This window comes from Lygodium microphyllum, chromosome 30, assembly GCF_053477565.2.
Source record: "Lygodium microphyllum isolate KBCC chromosome 30, Lygodium_microphyllum_v1.1.10, whole genome shotgun sequence".
NCBI lineage: Eukaryota > Viridiplantae > Streptophyta > Polypodiopsida > Schizaeales > Lygodiaceae > Lygodium > Lygodium microphyllum.
The window spans coordinates 32178720-32200721 of record NC_141164.1 but is presented as its reverse complement, the minus strand read 5'-3'; the positions used below and the strand labels follow the sequence as shown (position 1 = coordinate 32200721).

Sequence of the window (22002 nt, the reverse complement as noted above, 5' to 3'; positions counted from 1 at the left end):
GAAGATTGCTAACCAATGCTCAGGGGTTCTGGCATTGTTAGCCACACATGCTACCATAAACTCTGCTACATGAAGATCGAGGTCTTCATTGTACTCTCCCTTAAAATTTGGCAATGGGACTACATTTGCTAGCCTATCATCAATATTTCCAAGACAACTCTAACTAGGAAGGGGACCTTGAGTCGCCATGGGGACTTCTGTAAAGAGTACTTTTAGGGCGTCAAAGAAGGCATCTAGTGCAAGCTCGTTCTCAGCCTTGATTTTTGTATTCTCTCTTCTCACGTACCTCTGGACTCATTCTACCGCTTGCCTCTTGATTGCATCATTCATCAGGGGATTGGCTCCAACCTATTGCTTTGTACTCAACAGAATAGAATCAGAGGGGCTTCAGTCTCTAGAGAACTCTCTGGCCAACATCTCTTCTACTTCCTTCTTTTCAACATCTCTAAATTCAGCTTTCAAATCACTATAGAGGGGAAGATATTCCATTCTGAAAGTATCAAAACTCATTCTTCTTAGAATTGTTGTTGTGCCATCATCATAATAATGCCAGCTTCTAATGGTTTTAACTTTGTATGTTGTAAAGAACACTCTATCGACCAACTTCAAGTGGGTTGCCAGTTGGACAAACAAAAGATTGTTAGAACACCAAGCATCCCATCCACGAACAAGTTTCAACTTTTCTCCTTCTTACTTTCGTGAACCTCCACTGATCGTGACTCCTAAAGCTTCTTCATGATCTCTCACTTGATGATGTTTGGAAACTTCTCAATGAATGCCAAATCTTCCATGGATGGTCATTCTCTTTGTTTCTGCACTTCAATTTGTTCCCAAACAATTTGCCACCAAGATGCACTCTCTATTGCTTCAACAGGAAGGGAAAATAGTCCACCACAAAGAGTCTGCATCATGATGGTAATATGTTTTTGTCATTGTGGGATGAACTTCTTGTAGAAAGTGGCTTTGGCAATAAGAATCTCCAACTCTTCAGTGAAAGAAGGAACTTTGCAAGCATCCATTGAATTCTCCTCTTCTTGGTAATGTCATTTTCTTCATTTTCAACCTCTTTTAATGCTTGTTGATAGCAAGTTTTCCTAGTTGTGCACTAAAATCATGGAGCCCCAAGAGGAATACCAAGGAAAAGGGGTTTCTACCGCAAGAAAATCTATCTTGTAACATCAACAAGCTTTTATCTCATTATTTAGAGAACCACAACAAGGAAAAGAACAAATCTTCACGCAATATCATAATAGATATCTCCCACGATTTGATAGAATTAACCATAATCTTCAACATCTTCATAGAATCCATCAATAGAATAAGAAACACAAAAGAACACACCATTTTTGAATGGAAATAATCACATAGTATTCATCTTCATTGTTTTCATAGTTTTCTCTCTCAATCTCTCATAGATAAATACATTGTTTTGATAGAATTGACTCTCTCTCTCTCTCTCTCTCTCTCTCTCTCTCTCTCTCTCTCTCTCTCTCTCTCTCTCTCTCTCTCTCTCTCTCTCTCTCTCTCTCAATCAATAGTACATCATCAGGTATGGGAGGTATGAGAGGGCACCAAAGCCACTACAATGTCTCTTCATAGCTCACTACTGTCACTTCATTTCACTCTTTTCTTCAGTCTTCAGTAGCTACTTCTTCCTTTTTTTTAGCTCTTTTGAACTTAGATTCATCCTTTCCAAAAGTTAGAAAACTTTCCCAAAGTCACATATACATTCCACAGAACACTTATAGAAGATCTACAGAACAGAACAAGAACAGAAACAGAACAAAGACAAAGGCTCTACAGAAGCTCATCAAAGGGTTACAAAAGGTCAATAGAGAATAGAAGAACCTCATAACTCATACTAAAACCATTCCAGACTATCAAAAACTATTCAATAAGCTTTAAAAAGATTTCAACCTTCATCAATCATCAATCCATCCTTCATACAGAAGAAAAGTAGAACAAAATAGAAGCTAAGAATCATCATGAGCTTCCAAAACATGATCAATATCATCCAAAAAACTCTCAAACACTTCCAAAATAACCAAAATTCACTCAAAATCCATCAAAAGTCAACCATTCAGGCCTCAAAAACAACAAAAAATCAACTAAAAAATCTAGTCATTTCAGCATTCAACATAAAGGGATCATAGAGTGCTCAAGTGTGTAGGTCAACAAGAACAATGTATCCTATAAATAGGTTGACATAGGATAGTTATTTTGCTCGCCATTATCCATATAGGGAAAATGTTATAAAATCAATTGAGCCTATTTGTTTTGAGGAAGCTATTGGTCATGTGCACATGGAGAAAGCCATGGATCAAGAAATGGATGCATATGTGAATCAAACTTGGGAACCCTAAACCATTGTCTGAGGGAAGGAAAGCTATAAGTTGCAAGCAGGTTTACAAAATAAAACATTACACAAATGGAAGTGTGAGCAGGTATAAAGTGAGACTAGTTGCCAAAGGTTATGCACAAACTTATGGAATCGATCATGAATGTTTAGGGGTGAGGGAAGGGTTTACCCTCGCCCAACCCCAAACAAGAAAATATAGAAAGAGGGAATTGAGTGAGAGAGAGAGAGAGAGAACATGAAGAGACTCAAAACAAAAGTTGATTTATGCATATTCTTAAGGTTTTCCATACCTTATATTTTATAGCCACGAAACACTAATTTTGCACCCCCTAATTCTTAGGGCTTTTCACACCCCATTTCCCCTTGTCTCATACACAAGGTATGTATGAAGGACCTGAATCCCATAATGGAGTCTCTTGATAGAGGTTAAATGCCTTATCCATTTTACAATGCAAATCCCAAGTGCACAAAAATGTGTAGTGAGTTGTAGTACATCAGTAAGCCAAATATAATGTTCAAGTATAATATCCCAAAGAGATAAAGGTGAAGCATGTGAATAACAGCTTGGCACCAATATGCCCTTGATCCATGGACACGTTGTCAGCTGAGGTTGCTCCCCTAAGGCATCTTTTGGCCTTGCGCCTCCCCATACACGTTGCTCCTACGTGATCTTTCATCGTCAACTGCATAAGAACTGCCACAAGTCTTCATCTTGATAAATTCGTGACTTTAAGAACTTTTCCAAAGAGACTGGAGTTATGCCATGATAGTGGGTGAGGAATGGAACCCAAAAATGAGTGTAGACTAGTCAAGAGTGTGGACTGCAAATGGGTCGAAAATGCAGACTAGTCTCGAAAATGCAAAATGGTCAAAAATGTGGATTAGTCAAGAGTGGGAACTAGTCGGGAGGAGTGCAAATTGGTTAGGAATGAAAGAATTGGTCAAAAACATAGATTGGTCAAAAATGTGGACTACTGGTTGGTAGTGTCAATTGGTCAGGAATGCAAACTAGTCAAATTTTTAGACTGATAAAAAAAGAGAACTAGTCAAAAATATAGAAATGCGAATTGATCAAGAATTCGGCCCATTTGGACTACCCAGAAGCTCTAGACCAAGGTCCCAACTTCCAACCACACCTGAGCAGGAGGCACCTCCTCTTTGCTTCGACACATGTCTTGTCAATAGTACTAAATGCATGATGTATCGAGACCAATATGCAAGAGACTATCTTTCAAAAGGATCACAACATGGCTAAGGAGTTGAGAGGTACAAGAAAGCATGCCTCCAAAAGGACTAGTGGGCAGAGTGGAACCAAGCCAAAAATGCCCTCAGTTGGCATCTAGCAATAGTAGCAATGAGGAAGGAGTCAATAGTAGGGAGTCTCGCCATACTGCCATGACAAGGCATCAAGGACAACACCATGGATTGCATCTCCAAAGGTCGAAGAAATATTGCACATGGTTGCAAATATATATTAGGGGTGAGGGAAGGGTTTACCCCCCCCCACCCCCAAACAAGGAAATACAAGAAAAGGGGCGAGAGACACACACACATAGAGAGAGAGAGAGAGAACATGAAGAGACTCAAAACAAAAGTTGATTCATGTGTATTCTTAGGGTTTTCCATACCTTACACTTTATAGCCACGAAACCCTTAATTCTACACGCCCCTAATTCTTAAGGCTTTTCACACTGCATTTCCCCTTGCCTCATACAATGAGGAGACATTTGCTCTAGTGGCAAAGATGGCACCTATAAGAGTTGTCATTGCAGTGGATGCAACAAAATATTGGGTTTTGCATCAAATGGACGTAGAGAATGCATTCTTGCATGGTAAGTTTCCAGAAGAAGTATACATGGAGTAGCCCACAAGGTTATGAGAGCATGGTTCACCTCAATTATATGTCAAGCTATGCAAAGCCTTGTATGGGCTGAAACAAGCACTAAGAGCATGGCATGACAAGATAACACAGTATCTTGCATCTTTTGATTTTCATGTTGGAAATGCAAATCACTTGCTTTATGCACATCAGAGTGATAGGGACATTGTGGTGATTACATTGTATGTGGATGATTTGATTGTTGGGGGTGATAATGTGTAAGAGGTGGAGCATATGAGGAGTCTCCTCAAGTAAAATTTTGATATGAAATATTTGGGAGAGCTGAAGTACTTTATTGGCATTGAAGTAATAAGGATATCTGAAGGGATATGGCTCTCACAAATGCAGTACATCTTGGATATAAGTATGGCTAATTGTAAGCCAAACTCAATGCCATTGAATCAAAATGTGAAGCTAAGTGTTGATGTGGGTGAGATATCGGAGGATCCCACAATGTATCGGAAGATAGTGGGAAGTTTGAACTTCACCACTATCACCAAGCCAAATTATAACTACATGTTGGCTTGAAAGAGTTAGTTTATATAGATGCCTCTTGTAAGCCTCACTTGGATAGTGTGAGATGTACCTTACGATACCTTAAGGCCACATCAGATTATGGTATCTTTTATGAGGTTGACTTAGTGGTGCAATTATTTGGTTATACTGATGCGAATTGGGCAAGCAATGTGTTTGACAAGAAGTCTTCTGGTGGCTATGTATTTTCCTTTGAATCCATTCTCAATCAACTATAATAACGTGAACAACAATCAAGAGAATTAGTGGTCCACTTTGCAAAAAAATTCAATAAAATTCTATTATGAGCAAATCCTCATATGTTTGAAGAAATGAAATTATATTTTTAATGCCCCATGCTATAACAAAACATAGCTAGCTAGAAGGATAAGGGATCACGGACCTCAATCACTTCATGCTACCATTTAGATAGCCTAGTTTATTAATTCAAATTTAGATGCTAAGCTAAGTTCATTTTCAACTGCAATTCCTCAACAAAAGCAACTAATTAACATGGCAATGCCTATGGACATTGATATTCAAAATTCTCAAGTAGTTGATAGTCATGCTCTACCACCTAAAGATTCTCAAGGTTGACAAAAATGTTTTTATTGCAATAATTATGGCCATTTTAAGAAGTATTGCAAAACAATTTCAAAATGTCCAACAACATAAAGATGAGGTGGTGCATTTAGGGGCTCTACCAAGAAACAGCTGAATGGATGGATGTTTGAGGCAGAACATCCACATGTTCAAGCATCAACAAGTGGACTATAGATATTTGTATAGCCACTATTCCACTTAAATATTCAACGCCATATATCTAACATTCTTTTAGACACAAATTCTTCCTTTTCTCCTATGCACCAAGAAATTCCAAATCAACCATACATTCCAACCAAGCCATCTCCTCCAATACTAGTTCTCTTTGGATTTTCCAAGCATTCATATAAGTTAGCTACTAGAACTACAGTTTAGTTCCAACTTCATGATCCAACATTTTACCATGATGTTTGTCTCTTACTATCTCAGCTTTTCCTCATCACTTTGGATGTAATTGGTTATTTAAAACTAATGCATAACTTTGGACAAGAGGCATTGCAACTCTTGTACTTACCTCTAGTTTAATTTCAAAGCATAAAACAAGCATAGAAAATCCTTTGCTAACAAGTTGATTCCGACACACTCATTTATCCATTACTTTTAAAGCAATATGGCATCATAAACCTTTAAGTCCAATCTTCCAATTTGCTTCCATATCCCACAAGACAAGCAATAGTCAAGCACCAATCTATCAAAAGATCCCAACATAGTTATTTGACCTAATTAAAATGCCTATCAAGTAGAGATCACCCAAGGAGGTAGCACATACAAATGAAGATATTTAGAAAATGCTACAAAAAGGAGACATCTGGCCACTAACAAGTCCATGAGTTGGAAAGGCACACAAATCAAGTTATTTAGGAAATGCTACAAGAAGAAGCCATATGCCTACTAACAAGTTCATGGGTTGTAGGGGCACACCTAGTAAAAAAAGTACAATGAAGAATATAGGTTTTATATTGCTCACCACCATCTTCATAGAGTGACAATGAAATATGTTTGTCCTTTATCTTTAATTGATGACCTCTTGGATCAATTAGATAAATCAAAATATTTCACAACTATTTACTTGGCCTTAGGTTATCAGAATATTCCATCACATCAAAATGATGCACATAACATATCATTTTGGACACCAACAAGATTATGTGAATTTACAATAATTCCCTTTGGTCTTACAAATTCTCTAGGCACTTTTCAATATATGGCAATAACACATTTCAAGATCTCATGATAAAGGGAGTTTTAGTCATGTACTTGGATGATATTTTGATACATACTAACTTGAAAGCATTGTTTACAAGTTCTTAAAATTATATTGACATGATGACAAAAGTACAACCTTGGATTCAACTTCAAAAAGTGTTAATGGAATCTTACAAAACTCAAGTTTTTGGGCTATGAAGTCTTCAACTTTGGAATCCAAATAGATACTAGATTGTGTCATAAGCCAAAGTTAGCATTGAGTTTTGAGTCCATTGGGACTCTTCTTTAAAATGGTTTATATACTTCACCAGATATCTATGATACTAATTTTCAATTCTAGTTATGGTGTGATCATGGTAACTTCATGTATCAAAATTTAGATGTCTGCCTCTAACAATGCAGGATCCTCTACAACTGGAGAACTGGTAGAGTTCCCTTAAAAGGTTTCAGTAAGCTAATTAGCCAAGCTTGCAACAATTAAACAACTTTAGAGATTCCTTGGTTAATTGCAGGTGCGACAAGGTTTATTTCAAATGTGGCCTCCATCACATATGCTTTGAGAAAGTTGCTCAAAAAAGGAGAGAGATCTCAATGTTCACCATTATATGAAGCATCATTTCAACAACCAAAAGAAGTCTTAGCAAGAACATCAATATAAAAATATCTAGATTTAATTGCACACGAATGGCTCAAATTGAAGCCTCAAGGTAGTTTTATTACAAGAGAATGATCATAAAGAATGGCGATCGATATGTTTTATTACCCAGAGCTTGAGAAAAGAAAAAGAAAATTATTCATTGATAGAAAAGAAACTTCCAATGATTGTGTGGGCTATAGCAAAGTTTCATCCATATCTTCATGGACCACAAGTAATCATAAAAGTAGGTCATAATCCTTTAATATCACTTCTTAAGAAGGCACATCGTCTAGAAGATTATTACATTAGATGCTAGCATTACAATAATATAAATTTATATTGTAAGGGTACAACAAACACAATTGTTGATGCTCTATCAAGATCAAACACACATGAGCAACAAGTGCAATTAATCAATCCGCCAATACATGATAAGGTGCCCCCCGTATCCCTAGCAACTCACAAATTTTCAAGCCAAGGATCTCACAATACTTTAGATCCTAGAGAATCTTCAAACTTTAGAACCACATCAACACTAGAAATAATTCATTATACAATATCAATTACTCTATTTCTTCCAAAAAGATAATCAACCTTGACTTTACATTCCTCAAAAATTACAAATTATGGACATATATTACCATCATCAACATCCTTTCTTTGGCCATCTCACCTTTCACAAAATTCGTAGTCTCAATGTGCCCTAAATATTATTGGCCTCTATGCAAAATACCATAGTTGAACACCTTAAAGAGTGCTCCGCATGTCAAACCCATAAGACACCTCAACTCAAACCAATCAAACTCCTGCAACCCATTCAAGTCACACATCCATTTTAATTAGTTGCTTGGGACTTAGTTAATCCTTTACCTGAATCAAGAAGTGGAAACAAATACATGATTGTTTGAATGGATATCTAACTAAATCGTGTGAAGTCAAAAAGGTGTTCTAGATGTCACAACATCCACAACGGCCCGATTTCTAATAGAAGAAGTCGTTACAAGACTTGAACAAATCATTTTAGATGAAGGCCCACAATTTAAATTTGTAGATGCAAATAATTGAGAGTGGAATGAGATTTTGCCATACCTACACCATGCATACCATGCAATAATATAGGAATCAATGCGGATAGGTCCATTTAGAGCACTATAGGGTAGAGACCCAAGATTTCCACCAATTTTAATGTATATTCAAGTACAATCAAAGAAGGAAGATATGGTAGATTGGTATAGATGACTTCAAACATATTAGCCATTAATGCACATCTCCATACAACAAAATCTTAGAAGGGCACAACAAAAACAAAAGAAACAATATGATATGGGTCATCAAGATGTAAAATATCCAAGGGAATAGAAGGTAAGTCTCTACTACCTATAAAAAAATTAGGACTAATAGAAAGCTTCATGCACAAATGGTTTGTTCCTTACTGTTGAAACCTCTTAGTAATACAACATATCTACTATCAAAATATCACCATAACACAAAAACACTAGCACATGTATGTAGAATCAAACCATATTTTGAATCCTCAAAACAAGAATAACTAACAAAAATAACGAGTCCATATTGGCACTAGTGGATGAAAGATGAAGGCACACGCAATAGTTTGGAGAACTCAAAGAAACAATAGCATGAATCAACTAAAGAAAGCAAAGTAGAAAAACATGAACATAAAGCCCAAGAGAAGCACAATAGTTAATCAAGACAACTACTACAAATACTCAAGTCTTCACCTTCATCCTGAGATTTAAGGATGCCATGGCTAAAGGTACAAAATACTTCACCTTCATCTTGAGATTTAAGGATGCCATGGCTAAAGGTACAAACAACTCAAGAACTTCAACTCTAATCTCATAAAAGAAGTTGCCATATGTTTTAGCTCATGGATGGCTACATTATAGCAATGAAGTAATAGATAATAGACCAAAGGGAACAAGCATAGGTGACGATAGCATCAAGATGTTCAATAGAAAGGGCAAGCTACCCCATCTGTGATTTGCTTACCCCAATGATGTGGGGTTGCAACTTCTCTCTAGCTTCATATTTGGATACCTGTAGCACATGGTCTCTCTCTCTTTGAGCACTGGGACTATGTAAATAACTTTTACTAGGCCTTCAATGCAAGTAGTGTTTTTGCTTGAACTTCTTGTTACATTCATATGAGATGCTTTACAACTATATCTTTGTAACATGTGCTCAATGCACCATCCTTGTAAGGCACCACCCATGATCCATGGTGCTCAAAGTTGTAAGGGGCCCTTTATGAGGAGAAGCCATGTGTGAGCTTGGACATTTGTTGGATCCTAACTTATATGTCAAAATTTGAGGTATACATGATCAAATGGCAAAAAGGCAACCTTTGTGGGTCTAGCCTTTAAGTTAGATAGAGTACTTAAGTTTGTCACAACTTGAGGCACATTGCATTTTGCTGGATGTGGGAGTTATCAAGGACTCCCATTTTTGGGTATGGGGACTATAGAAGTGGCCCCTAACTAGGGGCCTTAGTGGGGACTAGTTAGCCACCTTCTGATGGGATCAAGGGGTAGCACCCTAGCCCAATGGGAAAGGGAATATTCATTAGCTAACTAGGAGAGGTTTATAATATGGTAGGTCAGAAGGGCCCGACCTTACCTCCCTCTCAAGCAATAAAAGAGAGACCCCTCCAAAGCCATCCTCAAACTATCTTTCATTGGATCAGAGTTATTCTAGCTAGCCTTAGGCTCTTCACTTCACTTGTTTAGATTGCCATCTAAGCTTCACAATGGAAGTGTATAAGTGGATAAAACAATCTTTTATTAAACTTGTTTGGAACTAAAAATGTTTTTGATCTCTTATTTATTATGTGGTCTCTAATCCTTACTCAAATTCTGTATGCTCATTTTGTAATTTTTACATGGTGTTAAAGACCACGGGACTGTAAGAAGTGAAGAGCACACAAGAGGCAAGGGCTTCAATAACAAAGAGGAGCAACATCAACATTCACAAAGTAGTTTTGATGCATTAGGGGTGCAATTACACCAATAATTCAAATACTGAGGATTTATCCACCAACCTTCTTGGAAATGAAGGAATACAAATGCACTGTGTGCCTTAGTTGCAAGCTACTTTGATAGTGTTTTAACCTTGATTCAACATATAACCAAGGCATCAAAGGCTGGGATCATACTAAATAGTCAATAAGAAATGCAAAATCAAGCAAGGATCCAAAACCTAGAGAATTAACTTGCAAGCAGAGAAGTTATTGAAGAAGAATCTATGCAACCATAGTTTGTGGTAGAATACAAAAGATTAGTGAGGAGCTAGCTAAAGGTGTTTTTGAATTTGTCCATCAAAGTTTGATGGATTAGTATTGCCCTTAACACTTAAGTGAGACCTCAAGCTTTAACATTTAAGGAATTTTGTGCACTATTAATTGAGGACTCGAGTTACAGCTTAAGGCCTAAGAAGGAAGCAATAGTAGAGATGTTGCATTATTCGCTAACGCAAAAGGCAAAGCTAGTTTCTCCACCAAAAGTGATGGTGATAAAAAGAAGGATAGTAAGAAAAAGTTTCAAGGAGAGTGCTTCTACTACAAGAAGAATGGACATGCAATTGCAAATTATCATGTTAAGAAGGTAGATGAGAAGAATAACACCTTGAAAAGTAAAGTAAAGGAGATAGCTAATATGGTTAATAAAGCAGAGCTGGAGTTATTCATGTTGACCATTGAGGAACTGTATTCCTTGGTGCAAGCAATATCTACCATTGACTTATAAATATTGGATATCGGTAATTATCACATAACTAGTAGCAAGAAAGGTCTATAAAGTTTTATCTAGCCTCTATAAGAACCCACCACTATGACGATTGGTGGGAATAATACAAAATGCCCTACCGATGACATAGATGTAGATTTGTAGTGTTACAGAGATGTATAAGCAAGGTGTGGTTACTTGTTCACCTGTAGTGATTAAAACCATGTGAAGCTTGCATGATGAGCAAGCAACAAAGAAATGCATTTTTACAAGAAAGTAAGAATAGGGCAAAAGCTCCTCTAGAGTTGGTGCATGCTAACTTGTGGAGTAAGTTACCTACACAAGCATTGCAAGGATATTCTTATTTCATGTTGATCATCAATAAACTACAGTAGGAAGATGTGGATGTACTCCCTTTGTGATAGAGTTAAGCTTTTGGTAAGTTTAAAGAATGGTAAAACTTGTTGAGAATGAAACATGGAAAAATGTGAATAAATTTTGAACAAATGGTGGTGGTGAATTCACCTCAAAGGAGTTCAAAGACTTTTGTAAGAGTAAAGGGATAAAGCATCAAATGATGACACCTCGTGCACCTCATCAAAACAATGTTATTGAATGCTGAAATCATGCCATTGTGGAAATGGCAAGGTGCATGGTCAAGGGCAAGAGATTACATTATCAGCTTTGGGCCGAAGTTATTAATATTGCAATCTAGATTCTCAATCAAAAGGTTCTCAAGGGAAAAACTTCTCAAGAGGCCTATACTTATAAGAAACCAAACCCTCTCTCACACATTAGAACTTTTGGATGTGAATGTTATGTTAAAGGAAAGGCTAATGTGGTTGGTCACATTCGTAGTCACTAACACTAACTATACACACTCATTATTTATTCTCTGAGTAATAAGGCAATAAGATGTTGCTCACCACAAACATAGCATTGTGTGTGTGTGTGTGTGTGTGTGTGTGTGTGTGTGTGTGTGCAACATCTATTCTCCTTATAACTCCATTAACTGGTATTAGAGCGGGTGGGAGTCTCTAGCCATAGTGCCACCAATAGAAATCTTCACTCTTTCTATTTTGGACAAGATTTGATGTATGTGATGAGGTTTTGACAAATTCTTGGGCTAGGTTTGTTTACTCATTTTTCAAGCTGAGGCTATTTTAGGTCCCATTATTGACATATAACTGCTATACATGTAGTTTTGTCTTTTTATATAATCTTACACATGTTGTTCAGGACCTACAAAAATAGGTCAAGGCTTAGAGTATTCATTGAAGAGACATTTCATATAGGCTACATGCATTGATAACTAATGACAAACTATTAAAAATAAGCAATTTTAGGTGAACAAAATTCCTAGTCCAAATTAGCCCGTTGTGCAACGCAGATCTATTCTCTTGTCCCCTTAAGATATTACAGCCTAGGGTTAACTATGTGATATTAATAGATTTTGGGGAGCCTAAACCCCTATGCTGTCTTAAGAAAAATGAGTGGAGGCTAAAATTACCACTTTGAATTAGCATGTTGTGCTAGACAAATCGACTCATATATATTGTCTTCTTAAGACATTTCAACCTAGGGTTAATCGTGTGATATTTATAGACTTTGAGGAGCCATCTTACTATAAAGAGTCCATGACTCATAATGATAAACTTAAGTGGGGCTAGCTATGCAAATTGAAATGAATTCCATTTTATGAATAATCAAACTTAGGAGTTAATTCCTTTGCCAAAGGGAATAAAGGCTTTTCCATCCAAGTAGATCTATGAGTTAAAGGTGACATGTTATGCTAAACCAAAGTACAAGCCAAGGTTATGGCAAAAGGCTTAAAGTAAGAAAAAGCTATGGACTTTGATGAGATTGTTTCACTTGTGGTGAAATTGACTACTCGTCACACTATGCTTGGCTTGGTAGTTAAGGATAATGTAGACCTTGTACATTTGGATGTCAAGACAACATTTATGCATAAGTGATCTTCATGATGAGATTTGCATGCAACAACTGGAGGGTTTTGTGAAACATGGCAAACAAAAGCTTGTCTACAAGCTAAAAAAAGAGTCTTTAATAGATTAAAGTAGACCTCACATGAATGGTACAATAAGTTTTGAGGCCTTTACAAAATCTGACAACTACAAGAGAAGTGAGATAGACCATAGTTTATATACTAGAAAGGCTGAAGATAACAGCTTGATAGTGTTGATACTTTATATGTGGATGATATGTTGATAGCTAGAAAAAACAAGCATGAGATTGATGCCCTAAATAGAAGGTCAATGGAAACCTTTGAAACGAAGGATTTGGGACTTGTAAATCACATTCTTGGTATGCATGTAATCAGGGATAGGATAAAGAAATTGCTTTATTTGTCCCAAACGGATTATGTTGGCAAAGTATTGAAGCATTTCAATATGGAGGGGGAAAGGAAATTAGTACTCCATTGCCTCCATATGTGAAACTTAATGTTGGTGATAGTCCTAAATTTGATGAGGAGAGGGCTGAAATGGCCAAGGTTCCATATTCATCATGTGCGGACAATCTCATGTATGCTATAGTTGCCATTTGCTTGGATATTTCTTTTATAGTGGGAGTACATACATGCCAAATCTTGGCAAGAAGTATTGGGTAATGGAAGCTATCTTGAGGTACTTGAGTCATATAAAAGATATGTGCTTATGCTTTAGGAATAGTAGTGGTGTACTTAGATACATAGATATAGACTATGTCGAGAATGTTGATAACAGAATGCCAACTGCAAGATATGTTTTTACCTTGTAAGGGGTGCAATTTCATGGATTTCACGTTGGTAGAAGTACGTGGCATTACTTACCACTAAAGCTAAGTATGTTGTAGTGGGCATGCAAAGAAGCCATATGACTTACTTGTCTCGTGGGAGACTTAGGCCTTGGCAAAGACATGCCATTGTTGGACAATAATAATTAAAGCGCAACCTTGTCGGGAAAGAATCCTATGCTTCATGTAAAGACCAAGCACATAAAAGTGAGGCATCACTTCATTTGTTAGGTGCTTGAGGACAAGTGAGTTGGGCCTGTAAAAGTTCATACTGATGATAACCCTACAGACTTTCTCACTAAGAGTCTACCCTTCAAAAAGTTTGTACATCGTAGAAAATTGACAGGCATTGGGTGAGGGTACCTCACATGTATTCACCTTGCACATTTGCTTATTCTTTGGTTTCCCTTAAAGGTACATTGGACTTTAAGTAGAAGGTTGTTGGGCTAAAGGCCAATGTGGCTGACCACCCATCTTACTTACTAATCCTAACTATACATGTATGCACTAATTTTGTATTACCAATTAATGGTGTTAAAATTGCATAATCTTCATATAGAAGCCTAAGTCTTTTATTTGTAGTGGCAACTTAATTTTTTATGCTTGCATATTCAATGAGTTGGTTTGCTATCTTGTTCATTGGCTTGACACTACTAAAGGGTAAACATAACCTTTAGGATTTTGGACTTAATGAAAGGTCAAAAACTATTTTCAAAACTATGTTTTTTGTACTTTGTCCATGCAATATCGAAGAGAATAGAACAATACTTTATCTTTCAAATGCATATGAGGGGATGGTACTTTCCCTTAGAATTATAGCACAATGAAAACGTGCCAACCATGGCCATGCTATTTAGATAACATAGTTGTGAGCTTGTATGTGCTATTGTACCCTTTCAAAGTTGCAATGTGTTTGTTGCATGAATATATTGAAATGTTAAAGCCATTATCTTGATAATTTTGAGAAACTTTCTTGTTTTCTACAATGTACAATTCACCAAGAGGGCAACATAGACTGCAAGAAGAGAGAAACACATTTGAAGTTTGTTGGCTTCATATGACTACAAGTGCTTTTCAACCTATTCACCCCTCAAAAGTAAATTTGATGTGGGCCAGTAATTTTTAAATATCTAAACAATACACACATGGTTTAGTCTAGCGATGTTACTTTTATTTCCATCTTTTGCACCATAAAATTAAAGTTAAACGGTCAAACAAAGCAATCATGAAAAGTATCACGAATATGACCATGTTTCAAAGGGTTAGACAAGAAATTAGCTCAAGGCAAATTGGATGCAAAGCATGGGGCTAATGGAGCATAGCTAGAAACTAGCCAATTTCTCAACACTCTAAATGAGAAATATTGATGTAATTTTTACTAGCGTTTCATGAGTGCTCTAGCTTCGCGAGGGAAGGGAAGTTGGAACCACATTCAGCTTACCATTCACAAATCTTAAGTGCAAGTGTCTTATTAGTTGCTTACATTTCGAGTTTAAAATCGACCATCTCATATAAACCGAAACCATATTCGTAGATTTTCTTATGCAGCTCTTTTAGGGTTGAGGGTTTAAGCTCAATTCAATTGACTTGAGGCTGCAGCCTGGGCGTGGGTGCGTTAAGGAAGCTGGGGGTTTAAGCTGGACTCAAGGTTGCCATTATCTCTCCTTTCTGGCACGGGGGGAAGAAGAAAAAGAAGAAGAAGAGGAGGAGGAGTGTCCTGGCGTTGTTCGGTTTACGCCAGCGGCCGCTATGCAGGACACTTCTTCTTGACAGCTTCGCCTCAGACGCATCATGTTAAGCGCATGGAGAATTGCGGTTTCCAGACGGTAAGACACCCCCAACCCGAGAGAGAGAGAGAGAGAGAGAGTCCATGTACTCATGCGCCTGTGTTTGTACATTTCGGTTATCACCTATGGTAATTCACCCATGCACTTTTTGCTTTTTGTTTGAATTCTATAAACAGCTGCATCATCAGGCATCTTGGCACTTGTAAATATTTTCGTCCACATACCAGCTGGAAGGCAGAATCTGATCCAGTACAGAGGTCATTTTTGCTGCAAACGAAGGATCTTCTCTGGAGTCCTCATGGATCTCTTACAAGGGGCCTTGCAACAGAAAGAAATTTAGACAAGGATTTTGATGATCTTGATGAGAGTGGTGTGGAGGAATCTGAATGCAGTAACCAAGAGACTGGTAGTGATTATGAGAACACGTATAAGAGCAATGGTGAGGAGAGTATCAGTGATTTTGAAGAGGGTTCAAGTGATTTCGGATTGTCAGTTGAAGATACAAGCAAGGAGAGAATCCCCTTAAAGAGGCAGCAAACTCCAGTTGAGGGAAAAGCCAGCTTAAAGAGGCAGCAAGCTATAGCTGCCCCGGCACAGGATTGTAAATTGTTTGAGAGCAGCGATTCTGAAGATGAAGCTGATGACAGCAATGTTGCTACTGAGATCACTGATCAATTTCCAGTTAAAAGCCTTTTGGATATGAAAACTGACACTATGGTGCAAGATATGGGGGATCTGAAGCGGCCTTTATGGATGAGGATAGAGGAGGCAACAAATTCAAAACAAGCTGAAGGAGTAGAGAAACTGAGTACGAAGAGTGTTATAAAGGCTTGGGTGGATGAAGGACATCCATTAACAAGGGGAGTGATTGTTTTCAGCATAACTGTTTTGCGGAGGCGGAAAAAATACTATCAAGCTCTGGAGGTATGCTCTAATTTTCTTCTTTAGCAAGTTAATATTGGTCTTTGATAAGTGATTAAAGATGTATAACAGATGATCATCTTATAAAATTCATTTGTTTAGATTATTAGTGTTTTGGTGTCAAATGAAATCTTTAAAATTAAAATTTTTCTTTTGTTTTACTATTCTTTTCATGCTTGAGTTGATCAAGCCTTATGTAGACTATTCAGCTAACGCAATATGAAAGAGGGAGAGTTTCAAGGCCACTTTCTACTGTATAAACTTATCCTTTCATGGTTTTGATTCTTCATGCTGCTAGTGTGTGGTCTACTATACAAATACATATGTAGAAAATAGGACATTGTGAGGTTTGTTAGATCAATTTTCGGTCAAATCGAATGACACAATGTATATGGCTTTCACAAAATGTTCTTTTAAGTGTAGTTGTGTCCAAACCTTAGTAAAGGGCCTTCAAAAAATGAAAAAAACCTATGCTTTTTAAGAGTATGCACCAAGCTTTGGTTGTAATGGAGTAGTTTTCCCCAATCAGATTGTTGGAGTGAGCTCCTTAGTTTCATCTGCCATTGCAAAGCTGTGTTATTGAAGAAAGACACCTATACAAAGGATGATACAAACTATAATGAGCTTTTTTATTAGGAAGTTGCAACACCAAATTCAAAAATTTTAAATTTGTCTTAAGGTTTTGAGAAGCCTTGTGACAACTTGGACTAAAGACAAAAGGAAACTTGTTAATGAGTCAAAACTTGTGGTGGGTTGCTCATTAGGATAATGCTTCAACAAATATATGATTATTGGTAAGATAGGATAAAGCTTCAAAAAGAAACAAAGCTTGTTTTGTGAGTTGGCATTTTTTTTTTCTTTAGTGACTAGCAAGTATTGCTGATCGGCCAGCATTTATGGCCTCTCCTGATGCAAGTCGGTGAAATTTGGGCGTTTATGGCTATTTATAACCAACCCCTCACTTGACAGACACACACACACTCTTTAGTCTTCAGTCTCTTGTTTGCAGGTGCACACTCTGACTCTCCGTGCTTGGTGTTGCTATTGTCATTAGTGTGATCTAGTGCTCTCATCAATGCTTTGGGTTGTGTGCAAGGATCGATCAGTCCATCTTTATTGTATTAACATTCTTCTTCAATCAGTGTAGTATTCTTCCTTCATTCTTTGCTTCCTCTCTTTCTCTCTTTCTCTCTTTGTTTCTCTTTGTGTTTGTGTTTCTCTTCCGTTGCGTATACTCACATGGTATCATTGCTTAAGTGAGGACATAGTTTGGAGATTGCAAAAGAGCAAGTTTTCATTGCGGAGGAGCAGCCTAGATTTGTCAAATACAGATTTTCAGCCTACCTTGACAGCCTGTACAGGTGGTCCACTTCTTGTTCCACCTTCTTGACAACTAGGTGATAGCCTCATGTCCGAGGTGGCGGCATACAGGCATCAGGTGGCATCAAATTTCTACGTTTTGCAAAAAACACAAATTTGCATCTTACAGGTGTTTTGTTCTTGGTGGAGATGACAACTTTCTAGTGCAAGCAATAGCATCTTGATATAGGTGGCAGCTTTTTGTGCAGGTGATAGCTTCTTGGTGGTCGATGATCGCTTTTCCTTGATAGACAATGTACCTACATTCTTTGTAGTTGACTACCTTTTGTCTTTTTTGTTGACTCTATGAAATTGCAGATCTTGTTGGTGATTGTAGGATCAAAGATGTCTTACCAGTTCACGAGCTTTGATGACTAAAAAAAGAAGCTTCAAACCTTTGGTTCTCTTTCGAGACACTCTTCTAAGCAGAGACACGATTATTATGCTTATGGTTGTTGAGAGGAGTCCCCAACATGTACTCGCCCATTTTCTATTCATCTTTCATAGAAGCTCTATCCACAGCAAAGATACCATACTTGATATCCTCGGTATAGGTGCTTGTCTTACCTTCAATATCCAAAGAAGACAAATGAGTTGGTTGTGCATCCCTCAAAGTGGAAGGTGATAGGTATGAAGTGGGTTTTTAAGATGAAATATCTTGTTAATGGTTCCTTAGAGAAGCACAAAACTAGGCTTATTGCCAAGGGTTTTGCTTAGAAGAAAGACTTTGATTACTTTGAGACTTTTGCACCTATGGCTTGGATGTCTACTATTCGGGCTATCTTGGCTTTTGTAACCAACCACCGCCATTTGATTTATTAGATGGATGTCAAGTTTGCCTTCTTGAATTCCATTCTTGAGAAGATTTGCAACAAGCCGTCCTTCTGTGGATGGGTGGTAATTCCCTGATTATATCTTAGTTACAGTAGCAACCTTTATTATAAAACTAAGAAATGTAAATTAACTTATAATCTTAGACAATGGATACCATGTTAGCCCCTAAACTAGTGCTCCTTTTGGTATTTCAACTCCCCTTGTCCAAAATGACCAGCAAGTCTTCGATCTGATTTGTCTCTTGATTCGGGTAGTCAATTGACCTTTACCCGCTTTGATGGAGATCATAGCAGCAAAGAAACGCGTTTCTTTGCTTTTGAAACTTACGAAACGTTGTTTCGTTTCTTTGCATAAAAAATGTGGAGAGAAGGGACCTTGAAAAAAAAAAGCGAGTTAGTCTGCTAAAAAACAAAGATTTTGTGTTAGTCTATGGTTGATGGAAAAAAAAGCAAAAAAAGAAAAAAAAACAAAAGAAATGTACATTTCGTCACTTGTGACTTGTCGCGTGGGCAGCTTGTCATGACTCACGCCTTCCATCTTGCTCGTTTGTCGTCTTAATTTTACCCCATCAACCGTTGACAATCCCACGCCACCTCCTCTACTTGTTCGCTTGTGCACCTGTTTGCCCTATCGACTGTCCACTCCTGTTCGGTTGACAATCGAGCGACACTCTCAACCCCCATGCCAGCTTCTTTGCCTGTTCGCTTTTATGCCTGTCCACTTGTGCCCTATCAATAGTCCTACACACAAGACAAAATTGCGGGGGACCAAATGAGATCAACCCCAACTCCTTCAAGGCAGTAATTCTCTTAGTAGAATTGGTGTATCCTACACAGAGAATGATTAGAGTGTGAGTGAGGAGGATGATTATAGGGATGATTGTGGCAATGGTGATGATGATGAGTTTGAGCAGTGACTCATGAGTCACAATTCATGAGGGTTCGTGATTTTGGATTAGATTCTAGAGTCTTACCTTTTTGGGATTTTCACTTAGTCAGTGTAGTGTCCATGGACCATTATTGTTTGGACAATTCATTATATGATACTAGTTTCATTTATGAGTTATCTATGATATATCATGATTCATTTTGGATTTTGACATTTTGTCATTTTGTAACTTGTTTTGAAATGAGAATCATAATATTGTCACTTCACCCATTTTCTAATGAATGTGATATCTGTGTTACATTATGTTTCAGTTACATGTCTTGACATTATGCATTCGAAATTTTGGCCAATGTGACACCTAACAAATTGTCTGAGTTGTGACTAAATGGCAGTGAAGCCTGATTTAGTGTGTGTTATTTTGGCTTTGCCTATGTGAATTAGTTGCCAGTTCGTCATATGAAGTTACAGGCTATGCATCCACATTCACATTCCCAAGTTCTGGCAACACAATGCAACGAGTATGGACTGGTTATTTTATGTATGAACTTTCTCTAATACTGGAGAATTTAATGCACTAAGTGCTGAATCAACAGACCAAACTTCTCATTGATTGCATGATAGTTCTGACAAGCTTGGTTCTTTTTTCTGTGCAGTTATCGGATTGGGTCATAACAGAGAAACCCTATAGTTTGGAAGAAATGGATTATATTATTCGAGTAGAACTTATATCGAAGGTTCATGGGGCAGAAAAAGCTGCAAGATATTTTGAAACAATACCCTTACAGTATCAAACTCCAATGGCTTACAGCATTTTACTCACTGTATATGTTGATCGAGACATGGAGAAAGAAGCAGTAGAACTTCTCAAGAAAGTGGACGGAGCAGGAATGGAACATCGTACCTATATGTACAATCAGTTATTAGTCCTGTACAAAAAGAACGGCAATATTAAAGGAGTTACAGATGTACTTCAGCAAATGGATCAGAAAGGAGTACAGCCAGATGTCTGTACATATAATGTCATACTTGATGTTAAGGCAAGAAAAGGTGATGTTGACAATATGGAGAGAGTCTGGGATCAGATGCAAAAAGGATCTAAAGTGGAGCCTGATGCTGCAAGTTATGCAATACTAGCCAAGGGTTATCTTGTGGCTGGTTCAGTTGAAAAAGCACTAGAAGCAACCAAAAATATAGAGACAAGTGCATTTAGGAGAAAGCGGGTGGCAAGGAAAATCGCTTTGAAGCTTTATGGTGAGCTTGGCCAAAAAGCTGAGGTTGAAAGGCTCTGGAATGTGGTAAATGGAAACCCAAAGGTTTCGATGGCAGAATTCATGGCAATGATTGAAGCTATAGGGAAGTGTTCTAATAGTGTAGAGAGAGCTGAAGAGATTTTCGAGGAGATGGAGGAAAAATATGGCATCAGACGTGTCCATCAATACAATGCGCTCTTTGCAGTCTATGCAGAGCGAGGAATGGCCCAGAAAGGAGAGAAGTTACTCAAGAAGTTACTAAAAGGTTCCTTCAGCCCAAATCCAACAACATACCATCACCTGGTGCAGATGTATTTACATGCAGGTGATGAGAAGAAAGCTATGAATGTGTTTGAAAAAGCTCGGAAAGCTACGAAAAGTTCTTTCCGTAATAGACCCATGTACTTGACGTTCCACTCGCTCATTGAATTCTTTGCAGAAAAAGGTGATGTGAAAAGGGCGGAGAAGATGATCAAAGGCCTGAAGGATGCAGGTTATATATGTGCATACAAATCATATGCCGCTCTTATCAAGGCCTATGTAAAAGCAGAAATGACTCCTTATGGATTCTTGGATAGACTTCGTGCTGATAATCTCATTCCAAATCACTATATCAGAGATGAACTGAAAAAACTTGATGGGACTTAAAAGTGTTGGGGCTTGGTCCTTACCAATCTTTCCCCTTCATTTGTGGGAATGAAGCTCACTGAGCTGGGGCAGTAATCAGTGGCTCTAAACTGGTTCATAGAGCAGCTCTTTCACCTGTGCTGGTTTTGATGCCCTGAGTTGTCTAATCTAAGCCTCTGGTTTTACGAGGCTGTCAGAAGCGCTTTATTGTTTTCACTGCACTTGTTTCAGGTTTGTCCAAAGTGTATGTGATAAGGATTTTGAAGATTACTAACATGGTCCCTGCAAGAGGGAAGCCAATTTTGGTTATTAAACTCTTTTTTTGAACAAACTCACATGAACATGGTGTCCCTAACATGGAATGCGTCTTAAAACTGAGGTCCAGGTTGCCCTACAGCCATGTTTTAGGCCATCTATTCTTTTCCGTTGTGCATTTTGAAAGATCCTTTTATGTTATTTTTGAAAGAAATACTGTTACACAATAAAGCTTCATTAACATGTTCCCCTTGTGGTTTAGCATCAATACGACAATAGGGTACTCACTGCTACTAGAACATTGTACTTCAGTTTGTGTGCGACAGGTCAATGAATGCAGGATTGGAGTTC

The 22002-nt window shown here is 37.7% G+C and overlaps 1 protein-coding gene across 2 annotated transcripts; it reads left to right on the top strand.

Moving 5' to 3' along the window:
- The first annotated feature begins 15221 nt into the window (after positions 1-15221).
- On the top strand, positions 15222-21712 carry LOC148009690 (pentatricopeptide repeat-containing protein At1g07590, mitochondrial-like). 2 transcript variants are annotated; one of them, XM_087672684.1, is made up of 4 exons: positions 15222-15556; positions 15694-16441; positions 20173-21094; positions 21209-21712. In XM_087672684.1, exons 1-4 carry the CDS (start codon positions 15522-15524, stop codon positions 21415-21417), a joined length of 1914 nt encoding a protein of 637 aa, XP_087528810.1. In that variant the 5' UTR covers positions 15222-15521; the 3' UTR covers positions 21418-21712. The 2 variants fall into 2 exon arrangements, with proteins under 2 accessions (XP_087528810.1, XP_087528809.1); XM_087672683.1 differs by having other exon boundaries at positions 15227-15556; positions 20173-21712.
- Positions 21713-22002: the final 290 nt, after the last annotated feature.